Source organism: Trematosphaeria pertusa (genome assembly GCF_010094035.1).
Source record: "Trematosphaeria pertusa strain CBS 122368 unplaced genomic scaffold BU26scaffold_1, whole genome shotgun sequence".
In the NCBI taxonomy this organism is placed as follows: domain Eukaryota; kingdom Fungi; phylum Ascomycota; class Dothideomycetes; order Pleosporales; family Trematosphaeriaceae; genus Trematosphaeria; species Trematosphaeria pertusa.
In genome coordinates, this window is record NW_022987212.1 from 3,583,396 (window position 1) to 3,602,150 (window position 18,755).

General features: G+C 55.4%; 10 protein-coding genes across 10 annotated transcripts; 3 read left to right on the forward strand and 7 right to left on the reverse strand.

Annotated features, from left to right (window-relative positions):
* Nucleotides 1-403: 403 nt before the first annotated feature.
* Nucleotides 404-1,180, reverse strand: BU26DRAFT_394529 (uncharacterized protein; the record flags this gene model as incomplete). Its single annotated transcript, XM_033822735.1, has 2 exons — nucleotides 404-880; nucleotides 938-1,180. Coding segments are annotated over 2 exons (720 nt in total), but the record flags the coding sequence as incomplete, so codon positions are not given.
* An 865-nt stretch (nucleotides 1,181-2,045) lies between these two features.
* On the reverse strand, nucleotides 2,046-2,819 carry BU26DRAFT_558308 (uncharacterized protein; the record flags this gene model as incomplete). Its single annotated transcript, XM_033832549.1, has 1 exon — nucleotides 2,046-2,819. One exon carries the CDS (start codon nucleotides 2,817-2,819, stop codon nucleotides 2,046-2,048), a length of 774 nt encoding a protein of 257 aa, XP_033691876.1.
* Nucleotides 2,820-3,006: 187 nt separating this feature from the next.
* Nucleotides 3,007-4,436, reverse strand: BU26DRAFT_513630 (uncharacterized protein). Its single transcript, XM_033827664.1, has one exon. The coding sequence runs from the start codon at nucleotides 4,195-4,197 to the stop codon at nucleotides 3,103-3,105; it is 1,095 nt and encodes a 364-aa protein (XP_033691877.1). The 5' UTR covers nucleotides 4,198-4,436; the 3' UTR covers nucleotides 3,007-3,102.
* A 552-nt stretch (nucleotides 4,437-4,988) lies between these two features.
* Nucleotides 4,989-6,190, forward strand: BU26DRAFT_599486 (NAD(P)-binding protein; the record flags this gene model as incomplete). The annotated part of the gene is made up of 3 exons (XM_033835104.1): nucleotides 4,989-5,566; nucleotides 5,631-5,859; nucleotides 6,003-6,190. The coding sequence occupies exons 1-3, from the start codon at nucleotides 5,042-5,044 to the stop codon at nucleotides 6,188-6,190; spliced, it is 942 nt and encodes a 313-aa protein (XP_033691878.1). The 5' UTR covers nucleotides 4,989-5,041.
* A 682-nt stretch (nucleotides 6,191-6,872) lies between these two features.
* BU26DRAFT_499486 (uncharacterized protein) lies at nucleotides 6,873-8,802 on the reverse strand (the record flags this gene model as incomplete). The annotated part of the gene is made up of 2 exons (XM_033826411.1): nucleotides 6,873-7,525; nucleotides 7,950-8,802. The coding sequence occupies 2 exons, from the start codon at nucleotides 8,800-8,802 to the stop codon at nucleotides 6,873-6,875; spliced, it is 1,506 nt and encodes a 501-aa protein (XP_033691879.1).
* Nucleotides 8,803-9,761: 959 nt separating this feature from the next.
* BU26DRAFT_513631 (putative alpha/beta hydrolase) lies at nucleotides 9,762-11,041 on the forward strand. Its single transcript, XM_033827665.1, has one exon. It carries the CDS (start codon nucleotides 9,851-9,853, stop codon nucleotides 10,685-10,687), a length of 837 nt encoding a protein of 278 aa, XP_033691880.1. The 5' UTR covers nucleotides 9,762-9,850; the 3' UTR covers nucleotides 10,688-11,041.
* A 62-nt stretch (nucleotides 11,042-11,103) lies between these two features.
* BU26DRAFT_513632 (uncharacterized protein) lies at nucleotides 11,104-11,888 on the reverse strand. Its single transcript, XM_033827666.1, has one exon. The coding sequence runs from the start codon at nucleotides 11,879-11,881 to the stop codon at nucleotides 11,168-11,170; it is 714 nt and encodes a 237-aa protein (XP_033691881.1). The 5' UTR covers nucleotides 11,882-11,888; the 3' UTR covers nucleotides 11,104-11,167.
* A 291-nt stretch (nucleotides 11,889-12,179) lies between these two features.
* Nucleotides 12,180-14,082, reverse strand: BU26DRAFT_513633 (NUC189-domain-containing protein). Its single transcript, XM_033827667.1, has one exon. The coding sequence runs from the start codon at nucleotides 13,850-13,852 to the stop codon at nucleotides 12,443-12,445; it is 1,410 nt and encodes a 469-aa protein (XP_033691882.1). The 5' UTR covers nucleotides 13,853-14,082; the 3' UTR covers nucleotides 12,180-12,442.
* Nucleotides 14,083-15,051: 969 nt separating this feature from the next.
* On the forward strand, nucleotides 15,052-17,818 carry BU26DRAFT_413699 (Bromodomain-containing protein; the record flags this gene model as incomplete). The annotated part of the gene is made up of 3 exons (XM_033823031.1): nucleotides 15,052-15,194; nucleotides 15,304-17,708; nucleotides 17,760-17,818. Coding segments are annotated over 3 exons (2,607 nt in total), but the record flags the coding sequence as incomplete, so codon positions are not given.
* A 13-nt stretch (nucleotides 17,819-17,831) lies between these two features.
* BU26DRAFT_31240 (uncharacterized protein) lies at nucleotides 17,832-18,728 on the reverse strand. Its single transcript, XM_033821936.1, has 3 exons — nucleotides 18,579-18,728; nucleotides 18,116-18,528; nucleotides 17,832-18,018 (listed from the first exon to the last, which is right to left on the reverse strand). Exons 2-3 carry the CDS (start codon nucleotides 18,445-18,447, stop codon nucleotides 17,886-17,888), a joined length of 465 nt encoding a protein of 154 aa, XP_033691884.1. The 5' UTR covers nucleotides 18,448-18,528; nucleotides 18,579-18,728; the 3' UTR covers nucleotides 17,832-17,885.
* Nucleotides 18,729-18,755: the final 27 nt, after the last annotated feature.

The following is an 18,755-nucleotide window of genomic DNA, read 5'->3' on the forward strand; positions in this document are numbered from 1 at the left end:
ACGTGTATTCACTAGGCTAGTTCAAATTAGGACTGGTGCGAATCAACCTCTCATGCGATGTGAGACAACCTTCTTTGAAAGCCTTCATTGCTGACTTGCATTCATTAATCGTGACTCCGTCATACGAAATATTAACTATACAGCGGCCTCTGTTGGCCTCTCTGCACACTGAACTAGAAGTCGCTCCCTATAACCATTCCTCCTCTTCAACGCGGAAAACAGAGCCTAGGAGGGCATCAACGGCAATAGCGACTCGAGGACCATCCGCCCAGCTTCTTGAGTATTTCAACAGAGCGGAACAAGACACCCCAAACTCCGAACGTTCTCAACATCCATTTTCTTTTACCGTTCACGCACTCAACGGAGAGTTGCCGCCTTTCGACAGCCGCTTGCGGACAGCAGGCAGGCTCGGCATCTTGCTCAGACGCTTCTTTCGTGAGCCTTGCGCCTTGATGCTGTTCGAGGACGCATCGCCGGTCACGTCCGCCATCTTTGCGTTCTCCGCACCACGATATGCTTCGCCTTTCCCCGAAGCGTGGGGCGCCAGGAAAGAGTCGAAAGTGATCTCGGGCGAGTACTCGTATGGACGAACTTCCGTTGCCAAGGGGCTTCGCACGCGCTCAGGATAGCCGGCTGACAGAAAGGAGCGCCGGGATTGCAATGAAGGCTGTCGATTATGGCGCGCCGAAAAGTAGTCGCCTGTGCTAGCGTGCCGTGCATGCATGCCCGAATGGTTGCTGTACGGACTGAGCAATGGCTTCTGTTCGGCGACTACTGGCGACAGCGGCGACAGCATCGAGACAGGCGCACTAACAGAACGAAGGTCGACCATAGATTTGGAAGCCTGTCGACGTGTCTGCTCATTGTAAGTTAGTTCGTTCTCAACTGGCGGAGCCGAAGTCAGCTTGATGAATGGCAGACCTGAAGAGCGACGCACTTCTTTCTCCGTCCTGGCGAGATACTGCTCGCTTCGCCGTTTCTCATACATCATACCGGCAATCACCTCGTCCCGGTTTTCAATGCCATACGGAACAAGCTCGACTCGCGACTCATGGTAACGGGCCAAATCCTTCAGTGTCCACTTCTTCAGGTTGTGGTTGTCTTCCCCGACGGCCAAGGCGCGCTTGTCTTCCTCGGAAAGCGCATTGTTGTAGTAGCGACCCTTCTTTGGCTGAGGCTGAGGCTGCACTTGCTCCACGGGAGAAGCTGGATCTTCCGACGGCGGTGTGTGAAACTGCATTTCATCCTCTGTTTCCTCCTGGGGAGAAGGAAGATTGCTGTAGAAGCGCTGTCCGCGCGCTTTGTTTGCCTGTATCGCCGATCCAGTGTCAAGCTGTAGGTGATGCATTGCAGGCTGGTCAAACGGCGCACGTAGCGTGGCCATATGGTCTGCGGCGGCCGGGGAGCGGTTATCGATTGTAAGATCGGTCATGGAGTCAATGGCAGACTGCGGATCAAAGTAGGTCGCATTGGACAGACGTAGAGCGGGTCGCGGAAGCATCTCGCCTGGCTGCGTAGATCCGGGCGCCTGAGATTCCGAGTTCGTCTTCCCGTTCTTGAGCGGTAGAGAGAAATTCATGACGGAGCGCGCTCGTCTTCGTCTCCTGCAGCGAAGTGAAAGGAAGCGTGTTTTGCTCGGGTTGCAAAAGCGAATCCACGGCCTGGCGCAGCTTTCGACGTCTACCTCCGGAGATGGGAGTACGGGGAAAGTATACGCAGGAGAAATCATTATATAAGAAGTGCGGCGAGGCATTGTGGGTTGGCTGTGGCGGAGATAAAGGTATTGTGTAAAAGGCAATGTTGACAGCGGGTCGACTCCGTTTGCTCGGGGCGTGCCTGCCTTCTCTGATGAGGGTCGGCCAAAACGTGCACCAGTGAAAATAACAACTCAAAGCACGAGGTCCCATCGAAAAGTGGATCAACCGAAGATCCTCAAATAGGTTTGGCACAAGGAGGAAAAACAGTTCATCCCATGAACCTGCTCAGCCCCGCTAACGTCATTCAGATCACTTCACAATGTCACAATGAACACGAGGCGCTAGCTATCACTCTCGGCGTGACCTACTGATGCTCCGCCGGAGACCTTCCCCAATCGACTTCCGACGCCGCAAAGGCGTCGACTTCTTCGGCGCCTCAGAGTCCTCCGAATCATCGCTACTATCCCAGCTAAACTTGCTAAAAAGGTCAGGACGAGGCTCAGCCTCAGCCCTCCTTACCGTTCTACGATGGGCCCGTGGCGCCTGACCTTGCGAGCGCTTGTAGTCCTCTACATGCCTCGTCATGTCCGCGACCTCATACTCGCACCGGGGAGCACTGCACGAGTAGACAGACTGATGCTCGCGCCAGGTGGCATCGCACTGGTAGTCCGCTATGAACTGGTCAGCGTCATTGTCCTCGTCATCCTCATGCCACTTTTGGTTGAACTCGTCGATATACTTCTGGGGAATCGGCTTCCCATCGTCCCTGTAGTCCCAGTGACCACCGTACCGATGACGCCCAGCGCTGCTGTAGCTCTCATCGTCGAAGTCAAAACTAGGACCCCGCAACTTGCGGGTAGCGTGCCTTACCTCCGAAGCATGCAGACGCTGCTCTTGGGTGAGGCCAGCATATGACCGTTGAGGGCTATTAAAACGAGGGGTCTTCGGCGGGGAAGGAGAGTATCCAGCCTGGCTACTTCCGCCACGCGAGAACAAACCCTCTACTTTCTGACGGCCAGCTAGAGCAGCATATTGTTCTGAAGGGAGGCCGGGTGAAGAGAGCACAGAGGCGTAGCTTGAGGCGCCCTTCAAGGGCGGCGGGGACTTCTGAGGGCTGAGCATCTTGTCGGTATTCACTGGGAATGTCACGATGGGAATGGTCACGGATTGGAATTGGTGCAGGTTAGTTATGAATGCCTTATATCACTAACTTGATCTTGATTGTTCAGCCTGCAATCATTGTATATGCACAAGCGCGGTTGGAAGCAGCGTAAGTGAGAAGAAGTTTACACTATGCAAACGGCGTTACTATGTATAGATGCTGATGTAACGCCTGCCCCTAGGTCAAGAGACGCACCCTGTCGCGAGATAGTTTTACACCTCGCTTTAAAACATATCTTAGTAACTATAAGCTACCGCTTCTATTCCTCCACTTCTCTAACAATTCCCTATGGCAAGTCATGTCCAATATGGCCGTGCCAAACTCGTCAATGTCCGCTGGTTCCGCGTCGTCAAAGAGCCTCGCGCACTCGAAGCGCTGCAAGAACACCACATTCCTTCCCAAGCACTGCTTCTCCCACTCGGTGGCGCTCGCGGCATTCCAAAGGCCGCTGCGGTTCGTGTACATGACGCCGCCGGGGCAGGCCGGCCAGCGCTGCTGCAGCGTGGAGAAGACGGCAGAGAGGCTGACGGCGACAAGCCAGGTGCGGCGGATGCTCTCCGACAGGATCCACAAGTACCACTGTTGCTGCGAGTAGGTGGACGGGCCTGGCAGACAGCCGACAAGATGCGTGGCAACGGCGTGGGTGTTTGACAATGCCTTTGCGGCCGAGTGAAAGAGCTTGCCGGCCCAGCTATCCTGGACGGCTATGTGGCCTTCGGCGACGTGGCGGGAGCGGATGTCGCCGTCGAAGAGGCCGATGATCTGGTAGACCATGAGCGCGTGCAGCCTTGCTAGCTGCGCGAACAGGTCAACATCTTGCTCCATTCCGTCGGCCCATTCCTCTGCGCCAACCCTGTCCAGCGCAGCCCCGTTCTCCCGGAGTAAATCGTTCGATCTGTCTTCTATCGTTTGGAGGACGGTGTCCGTGTTTGTGGGCGTCCGGTGGATATAGCTCGCCAGCGTGGCATACGCGACCTGCACGCACGCGGGGAAGTTCGCACTGTAAAGACGGGGATGGATAAAAGGGTTGCTGCCGGTGGTGACCCAGCGTTCGAACCAAGACTGCACCTCCACCACATACTTCTTCATCGTCGCTTTGCCAATTGCCACAGCGGCTGAGGTGTCTACTTCATGGGATATCCTCCACGTCTCGGGCGCAAGGAACCAGTCTGCCCTGCTCGCCGGCGCGCTGGGCGTTTGAATGAGAGACGACGGGGCAGCGAAGTCACTGTCCAAGAGTGGGAATGCCAGCTCCAACATAAGGTCGTCTGCAAGAATCAGGTTTGCGGTGCAGGAGGATGTGTTGCCCGGAACCTCAGCGAGCAGTCCATCCTCCATTCTCGGCACCGAACCTCTCAACGCATCCGATAGCAACGGTCGAGACGAGGAAGCTGCTCTGCTTCTCGACGGCGGATAGACGCAGGACCTGCCCCTTTCCGCGCATCGTGCGCACGACGGCAGCTGCCTACCGCACTTCCGCTTCGACCTTGCGCAGGCGCTGCAGGCTTTTGATTCCGTCTGTGGCGGCATTGCCGAAGGACAAATCTTTTGGAGTCTTTTTTTGGGGGGCAGAACTGGTTTCGGATCTTGTCAGCGGCGGAAGTCGAGGGGAATACTGTAGGGGCGTATTTGTCATCAGCTGCATCCCCATGCCCATTGGGCAATCGCCCGCACGCTAACCCGCACGGCGGAAGCCTAGTCCGCAATACGAAACACCTCCATTTCTATGGGATCACTATCAGGGACAGAGAGCCTCTTTTTGATGACATAAAGGCATCTGGAGTTGTGGTGCAGTCTTTATCGGTCATGCGATCGGCAGGTGCTTCTGCTAATCAACTCACCATGGCCATACTACTTCGCAACATTGCCATTACGGGCAAAGATATCTCTCTACCCTGAAGAAACGACAATGTACTCTAAGTTACACCCTGGATGCAATTCGTTTAGAAGACCGCGGCGGACTAGAGCCCACCGACATGTGGTAAAGCGGACGCGAACTTGTCCGCGGGCTAGCTCTCGAGATTTCGCACGGATGTCATGAGGAGGCTCCGAGTATATATATAAGAAGACTCCAACGCAGACTTACAATCCATATCATAATCCAGTAATTACTCTGCTTTGCATCCCACATCCCCTAAGCAATATCACTTCTCAAGCTCTACTCCACCAGTTTCAGATCGCCATGGCCACTGACATTGACGACGGCACCTCCACCAACTTTACGCCCACTATCCACAACACACCGTACCTGGCCATCTCTCCCACCAAACCAGCTCTGAGCCAGGCGGGCAAAACAGTCCTCGTCACCGGCGGCGGTACCGGCATCGGCAAAGCCATCGCCCACAACTTCGTCCTCGCCTCCGCCGCGACCGTCATTATCCTCGGGCGCCGTGTATCCAAGCTCCAAGAGGCCGCAGGTGAGCTTGAGGCTGCCGGGAAGCAGGCCGGGAAGACAGTCAATATCATTGCCAAAGGCTGCGACGTTACGGACGACGAGGAAGTTAAGCGTCTATGGGATGGCCTGGGGAAGGAAGGCGTGCACGTGGATGTGCTCGTCCTTAACTCCGCCAAAGACACGCCGCCGCAGACCATTTTCGAGCTAGGCACGGCGGAGGTGTGGACCATGTTCGAGGCCAACGTCAAGGGGCCCCTCCATTTCGCGGAGCGTTTCCATAAGCAGCGCTGCGAAGGGCCTGCAACGACGAAGGTAGGGCTGGATTTCGTTTCCTGCCGCAATGTTGCATACAATAGCTAACGGGGGGTGCGCATAGTATCTCATCAACGTCTCCACTGCCGCCATCCACATGCGTGGTCATCCTCTCGTGGACACGCGCCCGGCCTACAGCCTCACCAAGAGCAGCGGCACCCTGGCAATCCAGATCCTCGCCGATCGGATCCCAGTAGAGGAAATGCAGATTCTTAGTTTTCACCCCGGCATGGTGTACGGAGCCCCATGGGAAGCGCAGGGGGTGCCCGAAGACGCGATCCCTTTCGACGATGGTGAGTTTTCCCAGCATACATCTTCTTAGTCGCTGCAGCTTGCCATATTCGTGCATTGCGGATTTCGATACGACGCATCCATAAAGGGCAACTCGGCACATACGCCAGAGAATACCGTCTAGCTAATCCCGTTAAAATTCTAGCAAACCTCCCCGGCGCGTTTGCGGTCTGGGCCTCGTCCAAGGAAGCAAGCTTCCTGCATGGCCGTTATGTGTTCAGCTCCTGGGATGTGGAAGAGCTGTTAAAGAGCGAGACCATTTCGCGCCTTAGAGCGGATCGTGACTACCTTAAGATAAGCGTTAAGGGGTTAGATTGGGGGAGAAAGATCTGAATGGCGGCAATGGCCAATTACTTTATAGAGGGTTAGAAAGGCGAGGGCAGTAGATTCTTAGCAAAAGTAAGGTTTTAGAAAGGGTTAAGTAACTAGGTACCGGAGGTGGCAACGGTGCATGACATTGCATATCACGGCAGCCATAAGGCTGATAATGACTTCTTTCCTTTATGGTAAGATTCAGAAACCCAGTCTCAGCTACTCTGTGAGTCCAAATAGTAAAAATAGCCTAAGTGCAGCGTTGTAGGTAGTAAGGTCCCTTTGTGGCATAGAAGCAGGCCCTTTGTCGTCAGGCACAATGCCGATCACACTGTTATTATTTTCGGTGTAGCAAGGTGGGGAACTATTCTCGAGGAGGCTTACTTTATTACGTACCAGCGATATAAAAATATTTGATGCGCTTAGAGAGTTAAAGGCATTTCAATTCAGTGTACCTGGATTTTGTCTCGCGACGGGGTGCGTCTCTCGACCCAGAGGACGGATATTAGTGTAGATGTAGATGTAGTAACCATACATAACGCTATGAACAACCCCATGAGAAGGATTAGTATGCCTAGAACGTTACCGTTATCATATTCTAATCGGCGCTAACCCCATGCAAGACGCCAAACGCATGAAAATAAGCCAGACGTCCGCTAAAAACCCAAGTAAACAAAAATAACACATGAAGAAAACGCCGCCCCTACTTCCTCAACCTCAACTTCGCCATCATCCTCACAAACGCCCTCTCCAACCAAAACTCCTCCCACTCCTTCTTCTTCGCCAACTTCGTCCTCTTCAGCCGCCTCCCAGCCAGCAAACTCTCATCCGTATCCGTACTAAACCCACTCGCGCACGACAACTCGTCAGCAGTCGCCGGATAGTAATTAAAATCATCCTCATGAATGAACGGCAAGTCCAGATCGCCCGCGATCAGCGTCTCAGTCTCGACCTGCTCGCTCGCCTCCCGCATGTCGTACGCTACCCAGTCCTGGCTGGTGTAGAAGTCGGCGCTGCTGTTGCTGATGTGCGGGAGGTAGTATTGGAAGTGCCATCCTGGGGCGGGTTGTTCGAGGAAGGTGGATGCGGCGCTGGACCAGCTTGAGGAGGAGAGGGGGCGGGATGTGGATGCGGATACGTCTTCCATGATGGGCTCGAGTTTGTGGGTTAGGATGTGGGAGCGCGAGCATCCGCGGGGGAGAATTTGAAAGTAGCGCTTGCTGCCGCGTTCTGGTAGGGGCGGAGCGGGCTTATATAGCTGGTGGAGAGAGCGGGTGTGCGAGGCTTTGGAAGGGGTTGGAGAGGAAGCCCGCTTGCGTTTTCCGAGGCGGGAGAGGATGTTTCCCGCCATGTTTGCTGGTGTTCGATTTTGCAGCCGGGATGGTGGAGAGATATGGGGAAGAAAAGATGACATGCGTCTCCGGAAACATGCTGTAAGTATACCTCTTGTTGGACTCGTTGACAAAGAGCATATCGACGACAAGGCAACAATAGGACAAAGGAAGCATACAGAAGGGAGTAAACACATCAATAAGGGGGATCAACGAGGGTGCTAGTGGGAACAAAGGATCGAACTAGTGCTATGTTTGGAATAGCAAGCATGGGAACCGTACATCCAATTCTCAAGGACGAATCACGGAAACTCCAGATCTCGATCAATATTGCATTATCGCGGAGCTCAAGGGCTCAGCAACTACGTCCATCTAGGCCTTTCCCCGCAACCCGGCTACATGGGCCTCGGATGGTCTTTACGTTGACGCTGTTGCGGCATCATGCGCACCAGCTTCCGCCATCTCACTGTCCGGTTTCCAACGAGGTTGCTTAACAACGAAAGACGGCTTCGCCAACTGGGCACGAGAACGCAGCGGCGCACGAACCAGGCGGCGCGAAGCATCATCAACACACCCAACCGCCCTACCCAACCTTGCAGCATAGCGCTCCACCACAGCATTCCACTCCCCCTTCACCCCATCCTTGACGCGCCGCCAATACCCCCTAACCCTACGCATCCCATACCTCCCCCAAAACTTCTCCACCACAACTCTACTCTCCGTATACACAACGACTTCATGCTCCGAACCCTCATCGCCATCCCGCTCAGCCCGATAAACCGGCGCGAAAGGCGCCCATGCGCCATGGTTCGAGAACCGGTGGCGGGCCAGCAGGCTCGAACCGTGTGCACGCGGCAGCGGAGAGGGCTCGACTAAGGCATTTGTAGATGCGGCGAAGGAGAAGCGGTAAGTGTCGTTTACGAGACAGATGGCGTATCGTCTGGTCGAGAGGTACGCGCCTGTTTGATTCCACGTGGCGGGATCGAGGTCCAGATCCTGCGAGATGTATGAGACATGGTTTGACGGCGATGTCTGTTGGACCGGGTCCATGTTCTGGATGGGGAAGGGAAATCCTTCTTCAAGTAGCTGCTGCGGTGCTTGGAGAGGGACTTGAGGCTCCGCTGGGGAGTTTACCGCCTCCTTCTTCTTTGTATAGTTGCGTATTCGCGTGCGTAGATTGTTTAGTACCTGATCTAGATGCGCTTGGTTTTGGGCTCGCTCGAAGTCTAACCGAGCTTGTCCTTGTCGAGTTTCGCGAGTGCTATAGGCATCGCTATTCCAGTGTGTGACTGCCGAAGCCATTGTAGAGCTAGGACGGTGGTGGTCTGCGTGTGTGCGTGTGTGATGAGATTAGAGGGGTTTTGCATGAAGTATCGTGTGGCGGACGTATATACTTTCAGAAGGGGCTCGCATTGTACGCGGACAATTGAAAGAGTGGAGTATATATCGTATGTGTTGCGAAATGCCTGGTCAGAGCGTCGGCTTCTAGGCGGAAAATACACAATGTATGTATGGCGTGGGTGCGCAACACTGCAACACTCTCTATGCCGGGCTAAAGTGATCGCTATGACAGTGCGTGCTGAAGCCATTGTAGAGCTAGAACGGTGGAAGTGGTGCGTGTGTGAGATGGAATTGGAGGGTTTTAGAAAACCACTCGTGGCAGAACAACAACCTCTGATCGAACACCTCCAGCATCTCCTCACATGTAGAGTTTTGGTCATTGTCTCAACGCTTTTCAGCCTCTTCTCCGCATGATTCCAAGTTCCAACTGGAAAAAATACCTCCCGAGGTCGACTTGGGCACGCTGTCGACTGGTCCATTCGCGGCGACTGTTCGCGCCTCAGCTCGTTTCCCTGCTTAACCACGAACTTCGGCATGTCTTCGAGCTCTAGGCATATGGTACGGAGGTTCGATCAAAATAGTCTATGCTTCTAGGCTTTGACAGCACTAATTACTTAGAAACTAGTACGCCAGGAGTTCCGTCGTGCGAAAGAAGCAAAACGCCATGTGTCCTAGCGAGAGGGTTTAGCGCATTTATATAAATGTTGAATTAGTCCCGGGTGGCTCCATGTGTGGCGCTAGCAAGCGCCAACGTCTGCCACGAGGGGCCGTTTCATTGGTTCACTGTGAGCTAGCCCTAACGAATTTCAATTAGCCGATCGGGGTCTCTTATGTGCCGCTACAGCGTTGCTTACATAAGCCAGGGCGAGGGGGCCAGGATATATAAGCTTAGAGCGACTTTGCGTACAGTTCAAGATGGCGTGATTGCTTTCAAATAACTTCCAAGGTTCTACCTGAATCAGCTGCACAGGTCCCTGTTCCTTCCTATTCACCACAACACTACGCAGCGATGGAAACAGACTCGTTGTCTACACACGAGATTGGCGAAGGACTCCCCGTGTTAATAATCCATGGATGGGAGATGGATGGAAAGGTCGAGGAGCGGGACTTCGAGCCGATTTTCACCAAAGCACCCGGATTTCGCCGAATCTACGTGGACCTTCCAGGCATGGGCACAACACCGGCGAATAATGTCAAAGACCTGGACGATATGCATCTCCGCCTGGTGCAATTCATCGATGCTCGGCTGGGGAAGTCCAAATTCTTGCTTGTCGGTTCGTCATGTGGTGGCTACCTCGCCCGTGCACTCGCTCAGAAATACGTCGAACAAGTCGATGGTTTACTACTGCGAGTGCCGCTTATCGAACCAAAGGACGGCTTGCGCGATCTCGATACTTTTCAACCGTTGGTTCGAAACGAGCAACTCATGTCGAGCATGCCAAGCGAGGACAAAGCACTTCTCGGAGACGTTCTCATCCAAACACCTGCTTATGTCAAGTCTCTCAAGGCAAAATATGAAGAGGCTGTCCTTCCAGCATCAAAAGCGGCAGACAAAGAAGCGCTGGATCCGATTCGGGCAGACCCACGGCGATACCAGATATCTCTCGCTTCAGGCAATAAGCATCCCAAGTTGCTCGCACCCACACTTATTATATGTGGTCGGCATGACGAGGCCGTGGGCTATCGAGACAGCCTCCGCCTGCTGGAGCTCTACCCGCGATCAACCTATGTTGTTCTGGACCGCGGTACACATGCCATTCCTGTTGACGAAAATGGGCTTTTTGAGGCTCTTGTTCGTGATTGGTTAACTCGGGTTGATGAGTGGCGAGGTTGTACAGAGAGATAAGAGCATCTGTGAAACATCGTCAAACTTTCGTTCCTCAAGGTACCTCTGGCAACTAGCGCCGGGCACTGGTTGCGCTTCCTGTCTCGTCTCGTTTCTGGAGGCCCTACATCTGTCAGAAGAGGTAAAAGAACCCTCGCAGCCACAAAGCCACAGCCACAAGGCCCGATAAAGAGGGCTGACATGAGTTAAATTGGTTCCCCAGGTCGTGATATGATTGGACAGGTAATAGTTACTACAGTTTCATATCGCCCTAAATTAGTCTGGTCAGAGCGTCGGCTTCTGAGTGGAAAATGCACAATGTATGGGCATAGATGCGCAACACTGCAACACTCTTCCCTGACCGGCTTAGCAAACTTCGCAAAGAAAAGGTGCATACATGCGAGCCATTAAAGTGAAATATAGCTGAACATCGAACGTTGATATTCCCCACACTACCTTGGCCTCCAGGACCATGGTAGGTAGGTAGATGCTCATATCTGCTCACCAAAAGTTCAAACTTCCCACCTTCAGCACCGTCTCCTGCCTAGCCCGCGGCCACGGATCTTCAATGTCCGCTGCTGTGCTGGCCACACTACCCCGCGGAAGAAGAACAGTCTCGCTGCTTTCACTGGAGATACTATAACGATCCTCGAGGAAGAAACCTCTCCGTCGGGCACGCAAGTCCTGCGTAGGCGTCTCAGGCCCAACCCACGCAAGCAAGTCCTCATCATCTCCCACTCCAAGATCCTCAAACCCCGGCGGACCCGCCAAATCCAGCACCCCAGCGTGGCTCTTCCTCGCCGCAAACTCCCCATTAACGACCAAGCTCTCCTTCCGCCTGAGCACGCTGTCGCGTTTCAGACTACCGCTCCCAGCGCGCGTCCTCACGCTGAATTTCTGCGCTGACTCAATGACGCTCGGCTGCTTCGCGGGCCCGACCTGCACCAGGACTTGCTCGTCTCTGTCATCGCCGAAGGGACGGAGAGTGGGAATGAGCGCACGAACCGTTTCTACAGTGGCAAGCTCAGGGGCCGGCGGGGAAGGTGGCCTCGCGTCAGAGACCTCAGCGGCGTGGATGGTGGATTGGTTGGGGACGAAGAGCCTCCCTGAGGCGGTGCGACGGAGAACGGGGTGTGGGTGTCCTGGGCGGATGGGTGCGCCGTTGAGTTCGCAGATCCCGGCGCGGATTGTTGGTCGTGCGGTATTGTTGGGCATGATGGACACTGTTCTTTACGTAGCGAGACTAGATGATGTGGAGTATGTTATTGTTTGGGGAGGGTATGAGAGCTGGGAACGCATGTCGTTATATGCTGCTGTTACTGTGGTGCTTGCATAGTGCAGCAACGTTGTGAAGGGGGAGAAGAATGCTCTGGGGAAGGTGAGCTTTGCGGTGACTTGGAAAACGAACGACGTGAGACAAAGGAGAGCAGGACTAGGACGCTGGCAGTAACGGTCGCGGAAAATGGGAACTGGGTGGCTTGACGTCGTTGACTCTGTACGGAGAATTAACAAGCACGCAAGGAGTCATTTCCGTCTATTCCCACGCTATGCACAAGAACTAATGGATGGAAACATTGTGATGAAGGATCGATCTCCATGCCAGATACTTAACACTAGGATATGAGCCCACTCAAGTCCTCATGGACTGATATCTTCTTGACGCCAGATGCACCGCCGGATTTTGTAAATGGTAATAAAGGAGACCAGCCCAGCATGCATGCTCATACGCTGCCGAAACATGCTGATGGGTCAGAGTATTAAACTTTCCGACTCCTTTTAATAGCGACGCGCAAGCCCGGCACGACCTGTTGTGGACCGTCTGGCCGGCATCGACTCTTCTTCGCTCTCGGATATGTCTTCGCCATCTTCGAGATCGTCGCTCATCGGCTCAGACATCTCGTCCCCCGTGTCATTCTCCGTCTCTTCGGCTTCATCGTCGAGCAAATCTTCTGAATCTTCACTTCCCTCCTCAGACTCTTCGTCAACCTCCATTGTTGTCGGCATTTCGTCCACCGAGCTTTCATCCACATCATCAAACCCCGACCGTATTCTCTTCCTCGAATCTCCCATTGGAGAGTGGCTGGCACCGTCTGACTCCTCGTCTTCTTCGGCTGAAGACGGCTCCTCCTCGCCCTCGACGTATATCACCGCTTCGTCCATGTCGTCATGCGCAGCCCTTCTCTGATTTCTTCTTCTGAGCTCTAACTGCGCGTGGAGCATATCGAGTCTTCCTTTTAGGGACAGCAGAGGTTGGAGACCACTTGCGCGTTCCTTTAGTACTTTGTTCAGCGTGGCAAGCTGCGTCACGAGGTGTGTCTGGGTAGCGAGATAGCCCCCGTGGGCTGAGAGTGACCATTGTACCCAGACCATGAGCATCCCCGGCCGTCCCGGTCTCTTGTGGAGTCGCTCCGCTAGCTTGTGGAGGAGGGTACCGATGAGCGGAGAGGGTAAGCGTTCGATGGTGGCGTACACGGTATCGACATCGTTTACGCGAAGACACGAATCGAGCAACTCCTGGTCGTTGGTTCGCAGGGCTTGCGTGAGGACGGTACCCAACGAGGTGGCTGACGGGGCGGCTAGAGGTTGGTTGATGGCCGAGGTCGCCAGGGCTCTCGAGTCTGCATCGGGCCCAACGAAGGCAGACTCAACGTCGACGACGTGCGGTGCGCGTGCGGGCTCTGGTTCTGGTTCGGGCTCTTGCGCTCGCAGTCGGCTCTCAAATGACAAGTCTTCGGGCTCTGCAGTGCCGTCTTCGATTGGCTGCTCCTCCCCATCAATGTGCCCATTTATTATGGGCGCTGCACCGATCACCTCCGGCGCTCCGGCGTCTGCGCCGGCCTGCTCTTCGACTTCCGAGCTGGAATAGTCGCTTTCCTCCTCGCCGCTGCTGATTTCGATGACCTCTTTGCCAGTAGCTTCCATGTCGACGTCACCATGACCGGCCTGTCCCCCGCTCACTACTGCGGTCGCATCGTCGACTGCGTCCTTCTTCCTGACGCTCTTTATTTCGGCCGCAACAGCTGGCCTTTTGTCCGCTGCGCCGTTGAGCAGCGCCTTCAGGCCGTTCTGGCGGGGTGCAGCGGGCGGCTGCGCGAGCTTCGTCTTTTTCGCGGGCGGGCGTGCATCCCGGCTCGATTGCGCGCTTCTGCCCAAGTCGCGGGCGCGCGAGGCTACGGCGGCGGGCATGCTGAAGGGCTCATGCAGACGTGTCCAGAGAGGAGCGGCAGGGCTGCGGACGGCTGGGAGCACGATGCTGTTGCCTGATGAGCGCAGAAGAGTGGGTGGTGGTGACGGCCCAATCGAGGCGGGAAAAAAAATCAAAAGTTTCCTGTGGAGAACGCCCGTGCGGGCGGCGACAGGGGTGTCGCGGGCGCGGTTGTCTGTCGCGTCGCAACCCGCCGTCCGCTGGATTTATTTCGCACGCATTCAAGTACATGCGCCGGTGCAGGCTCGACGAGAGGTCGGCGCACGTCTCGAGGCGTGCAGCGCAGCGGCGGTGGTGCGGCGCGCGGCTGCTGTGGAAGGTGCGCGGCACGTGACGCGGTGGCTCCTGCTAGTGTCGCATTTCAGGGGGCTTGGCAGTCGGCGGTCGGGACGATTTAAATGGGCAGCCGCCCATCGCAGCAACTTCGTTCTTGTTGTTGACCTTTTCCCGATCTGCTTCCAATCACCCGCCGCCCTGCTCCGGATCCGAAATCCGCCCACGACTCGCCCCCCACCGCCTTCACCGTCCGGGCCCATTCCGAGACCCGACCCCTCCCCAGCGTCCACGGCGACATCCTGTACTTATTACGCGCATCGCCCTCGCGCGTCGCTAGCGCATCCGCCGCCTGCTCGTCAACTCCACGGCATCCGTGCGCGCACCGCTGCCCGTGTGCGCCGCTGCTGCTGCTCCTCTGTTGCGCCGCATCTCTGAGCCCGACGCGCATATGCACGCTGCCTTTATTTAATCCTGTACGCGCGCACACAGCCTCGCAACAAACGCGTCGGCGCTTCGGGGTGAAGCTTTAGAGCTCTGACTCATCGCCGCGCGCGCTCTCTTTGATCGAACCCGGACAGCTCGCCGCCACCACCGGGTACGTCACGTGAGCGCGAAAAGGCGTTTCAGCCTCTCCTACATATATCTGCCCGCCGCCCCTCTTTGTGTTTTGGCGACTTTGCAAACCAAGCCACACCCTCGCTCCCCGCTCTCGGCCACACGCACCCATCAACCGAGCCTTCACACTTTGTTTCACACTAGAGGTCCGCTTTTTCTCGCGACGTCATATTATATTGCGCTGTCGCGTGCGCCTCGCCAAATCGCGGTGCTAATTAATCCCAGACCTGCACCCCGCAGCCCGCGCGCTTTTTCTCGCACACACAAACAAACACACCCACCTCGACCGTCAGCCGCGCGCAAGACTGCACACCTCTTTCATGGCCTTATGGCTGTGATGACTTCATCTGCTTTCGACAAGGTTGCATTGGATCTCAAGGCGACGTCTTTGCCGCCGGCAGACGCCATGGCAATGGATACCGAGACAAACGGGTGGGTGCTCCCCTCTCACTTCATCTCTCACCCCTCATCTCTCACCAACCGTTTCATCTCATTCTGCCGCTTTCTGTGCCGCGAGGCTTCATATACTAATCAACTGCAGTGTGCACGATCTGGTGCTCGACCAGCCCGACTCCCACGCCCCCGAAGACGCCGCGCAGCCACAACCAACCGTGAACGGCAGCCACAAGGCAGACACACTCGAGCCTACCACAAACGTGTCCAGTGGTATTGAAGGCGTGGCGCAGTTCCTGCCGGATAGCCAAACCGACAACAACTCTCTGTTTGGGTCGGAATCCGGTGTGCCATCAATAACGAACGCGGTGGAGGCGCCTACTTCTGACGTGCGCGACGAAGCCGGGCCGGACCCAATCACACAGCAGGCCGAGAGCACCCAGAAGGTCCCGGAGACGCAGCTCGCCGCAGCGGAAGAGCCGTCCGGCGGCCCTGTTCAGTCAGACGCTATGGAACTCAGCCAGGACGGACCAGATGCATCTGGAACTGCCGCGGATTCGAGTGCTCCCCCCACCAACTCCATGACCGAGCTTACCATCGAGACGCAACAGTCCACAGCCTCGCCTTCGCAGATGCCCATGACGCAATCGCCAACGAATCTTGATCAAGAGATGGAGGACGCCCCATCGTCCGGCAAGGTACGACCGCGAGAGGACGATGATGTGGATGCTCCAGAGGCCAAGCGTACGAAGACGGAAGAGGACACCGTAGGAGAGGTCGAGTTCAAGGTTCCGGAGCTGCCTGCTCATGTCGACGACGTAAACGGAAGCGCCCCCACCTCAGCCCATGCTCAAGAGCCTTCTAGCGTCCAAGAAGCTGCTACCTATGAGGAGTGGCCTTCGTCGCCTATAAATACCCTACAGCATAGGTTCCTCATTGACCGGATACGGAACACCAAGAAGATCAAGGTTTCCGCGGCATTTAAGGAACCGGTTGACCCGGTAGCTCTCAATATTCCTCAGTACCCCGAGCTCGTCAAGAATCCAATGGACCTTGGGACCATGGAGAACAAACTCAAGGAGGGGAGATACACCCATGTCCGCGAATTCATGGAGGATTTGGATCTTATCGTAAATAACAGTGTACTGTTCAACGGAAAGGACCACCCAGTTACCCAGGCTGGGTACAACCTACGGGCGTATTTCCTCAAGGGCATGGGCAAGATGCCTAGAGAGGGAGTGGAGGAGCCGGCGAAGCAGGCCAAGGCGAAAAAGCCCTCGGTGCCGGTTGCCACGAAACCCCGGCGCGAGTCGAGGACGGCGCCGACCACAGCTAAATCTCCCACTGCTCCAACTCCTACGGCAGCATCACCTCAGACCGCATGGCCGCTCAATGCGGATGGTACCCCACTCATTCGACGAGATTCATCGAGCGCCAATAATGATCGACCCAAGCGGGAGATTCACCGGCCGCCGTCCAAAGACCTTCCGTATGCGACCGCCAAGCCCAGGAAGAAGAAGTATCAGCAAGAGCTGAAGTTCTGCGAGAGCGTGATTGCCGAAATCATGAAGCCGAAGTACGCGAAGTGTACGTACCCCTTCATAGCGCCCGTGGATCCTGTCGCCCTGAACATTCCCTCCTACCTGAAGATCATCAAGAAACCGATGGATTTCGGAACGATTGAGAAGAACCTCAAGGCAGGTGCATATCAGAGCGCAAAGGACTTCTACAACGATGCACAGCTGGTTTTCGCCAATTGCTACAAGTTTAACCCCGAGGGCGACGACGTGCATAAAGCTGGGAAGCAATTGAATGAGCTCTTCAATAAACTCTGGGAAGAGAAAGCGGAGTGGCTTGCACAGCACGCCCCCGAAGCCGAACCACCATCACCGGGCTCTGCTTACTCTGATGAAGAGGAAGAAGAGGAGGAAGAAGATCCTGCTCAGGCGCAATTCCTCGCCATTCAGAAGCAGATTCAGGCTCTGAATGAGACCGCTCAACAGTTGCTCCAACAACAGAAGGGCAAGCGCGCATCGCCGAAGGCGTCCAGTAAGAAGAAGACCAAGGCGGCTACACAGCCCAAGAAGAAGCACGCTCCACTCTCCGTTCCGCCTCCAGCGGCGAAGCCTGGAAGGGCAAAACCGCGTGCAAAGGCTCCAGCACCTTTAAGCTACACGCAAAAACAGGAGATCTCTGATGGGATAAGCACCCTCGGAGACGCTGACATGCGGCGCGCCGTGCAGATAATTAAGAACGGCTGTCCTAACCTCGCGAATGCGAACGAGGATGAGATGGAGCTGGACATGGATGAGATCAACGATGACACCCTACGCGAGCTGTTTAGGTTCATCAAATCGGTTCGCGGGCCAAAAGCCTCGGTCCCTGATGATGACTATGACCCGCCGCGGCCTGCACCGAGGCAGCCCACCGCAAGCCGGCCAAAGAAGAACAAGCCAATGGGCAAGTCCGAGCAAGAGGAGAATCTGCGCAGAATTCAGGAGAAGATGAATTCCTTCCACGGGGCTGTGTCGGGATCTAGTCAGTCCCCACCTGGTAGGTCGTCAGTAGGTTCTGAACGAGTAGCTTGGACTAACCTTCCCCTAGCCAACCACGACGAGTCTAGTGATGACGAGTCGAGTGCGTCTGAGAGTGAGGAGGAGTGATCCTCTACGCTCTCGCCGCATTCTTCCCCATCGCTCTCTGCAGATGCTTCTGTCATTCGCTCCATGCTTAAATCTCTCCACCTCTTGACGCGTGTATTCTTGCCTGAGTATTCTGGGAGCATTGGTTTGCTTGTCCGAATTTCCGCAGTATCTGGCACCATCCTTGGAGGCTACATCCCGGTACTCTCAGGTCGCTCTCTCTGCGGCACAGCCAGTTAGCATATAGGCGTCGGATGGGGTCAAGGGCGAGGTCCTGGGCAGACCGTCAGTTGATGGTTCATGTTTGCGAGTTCTTACCTTCCTCTGCACCCAGCACCACCCCGCCGTTCCACCACGTATCCCCTTGTATAGTATTCTTTACCCCCGTCCGTTCTTCTCCTCCATAGAGGTGCCTTGGCGTACCAACACCGGCAACGGTTATGATTGACGAGGCTTCTTTTGGATCCTTTATCTTTGCTTGCGGGATCGCCACATTGAGCGGTGGCTGGCCGGAACGAAAAATGGAGGCATTCGGATGATAATTTGCTGTATGATAGGCTGCTTTGGGTCGGCAGCGATTCAGCGAGACAGTAATGGCAGATAATTCCAAGAAACCCTCTCTTGTTTGCCTGTGACTGGTGTTGTGCCATGACGTGATGCAGGTGGTGCGACGCTGCGGTCGGCTTACATAGAGCCGGCGTTGGGGTAAGAACGAAGGATCCTGATGATGCCTGCGACAATGTTAGTCGTGCACCTACGATGCTAGATATTCTGGATATACTCCTAGTTTGGAAGACCTCGCCTGCGCGGCGCCCTGGAATGCGCAGAGCAATATCGTTTCGGCTGTCTGCGACCGTAGCTGCACGTGCTCGCTATGGAGGTCGCCCCCTAGGGGCTGTGTGGAGAAAAGCGCATGGTTGTCGCAAAGTATAGATGACTTTCCAGGCGGTTTTCCGGA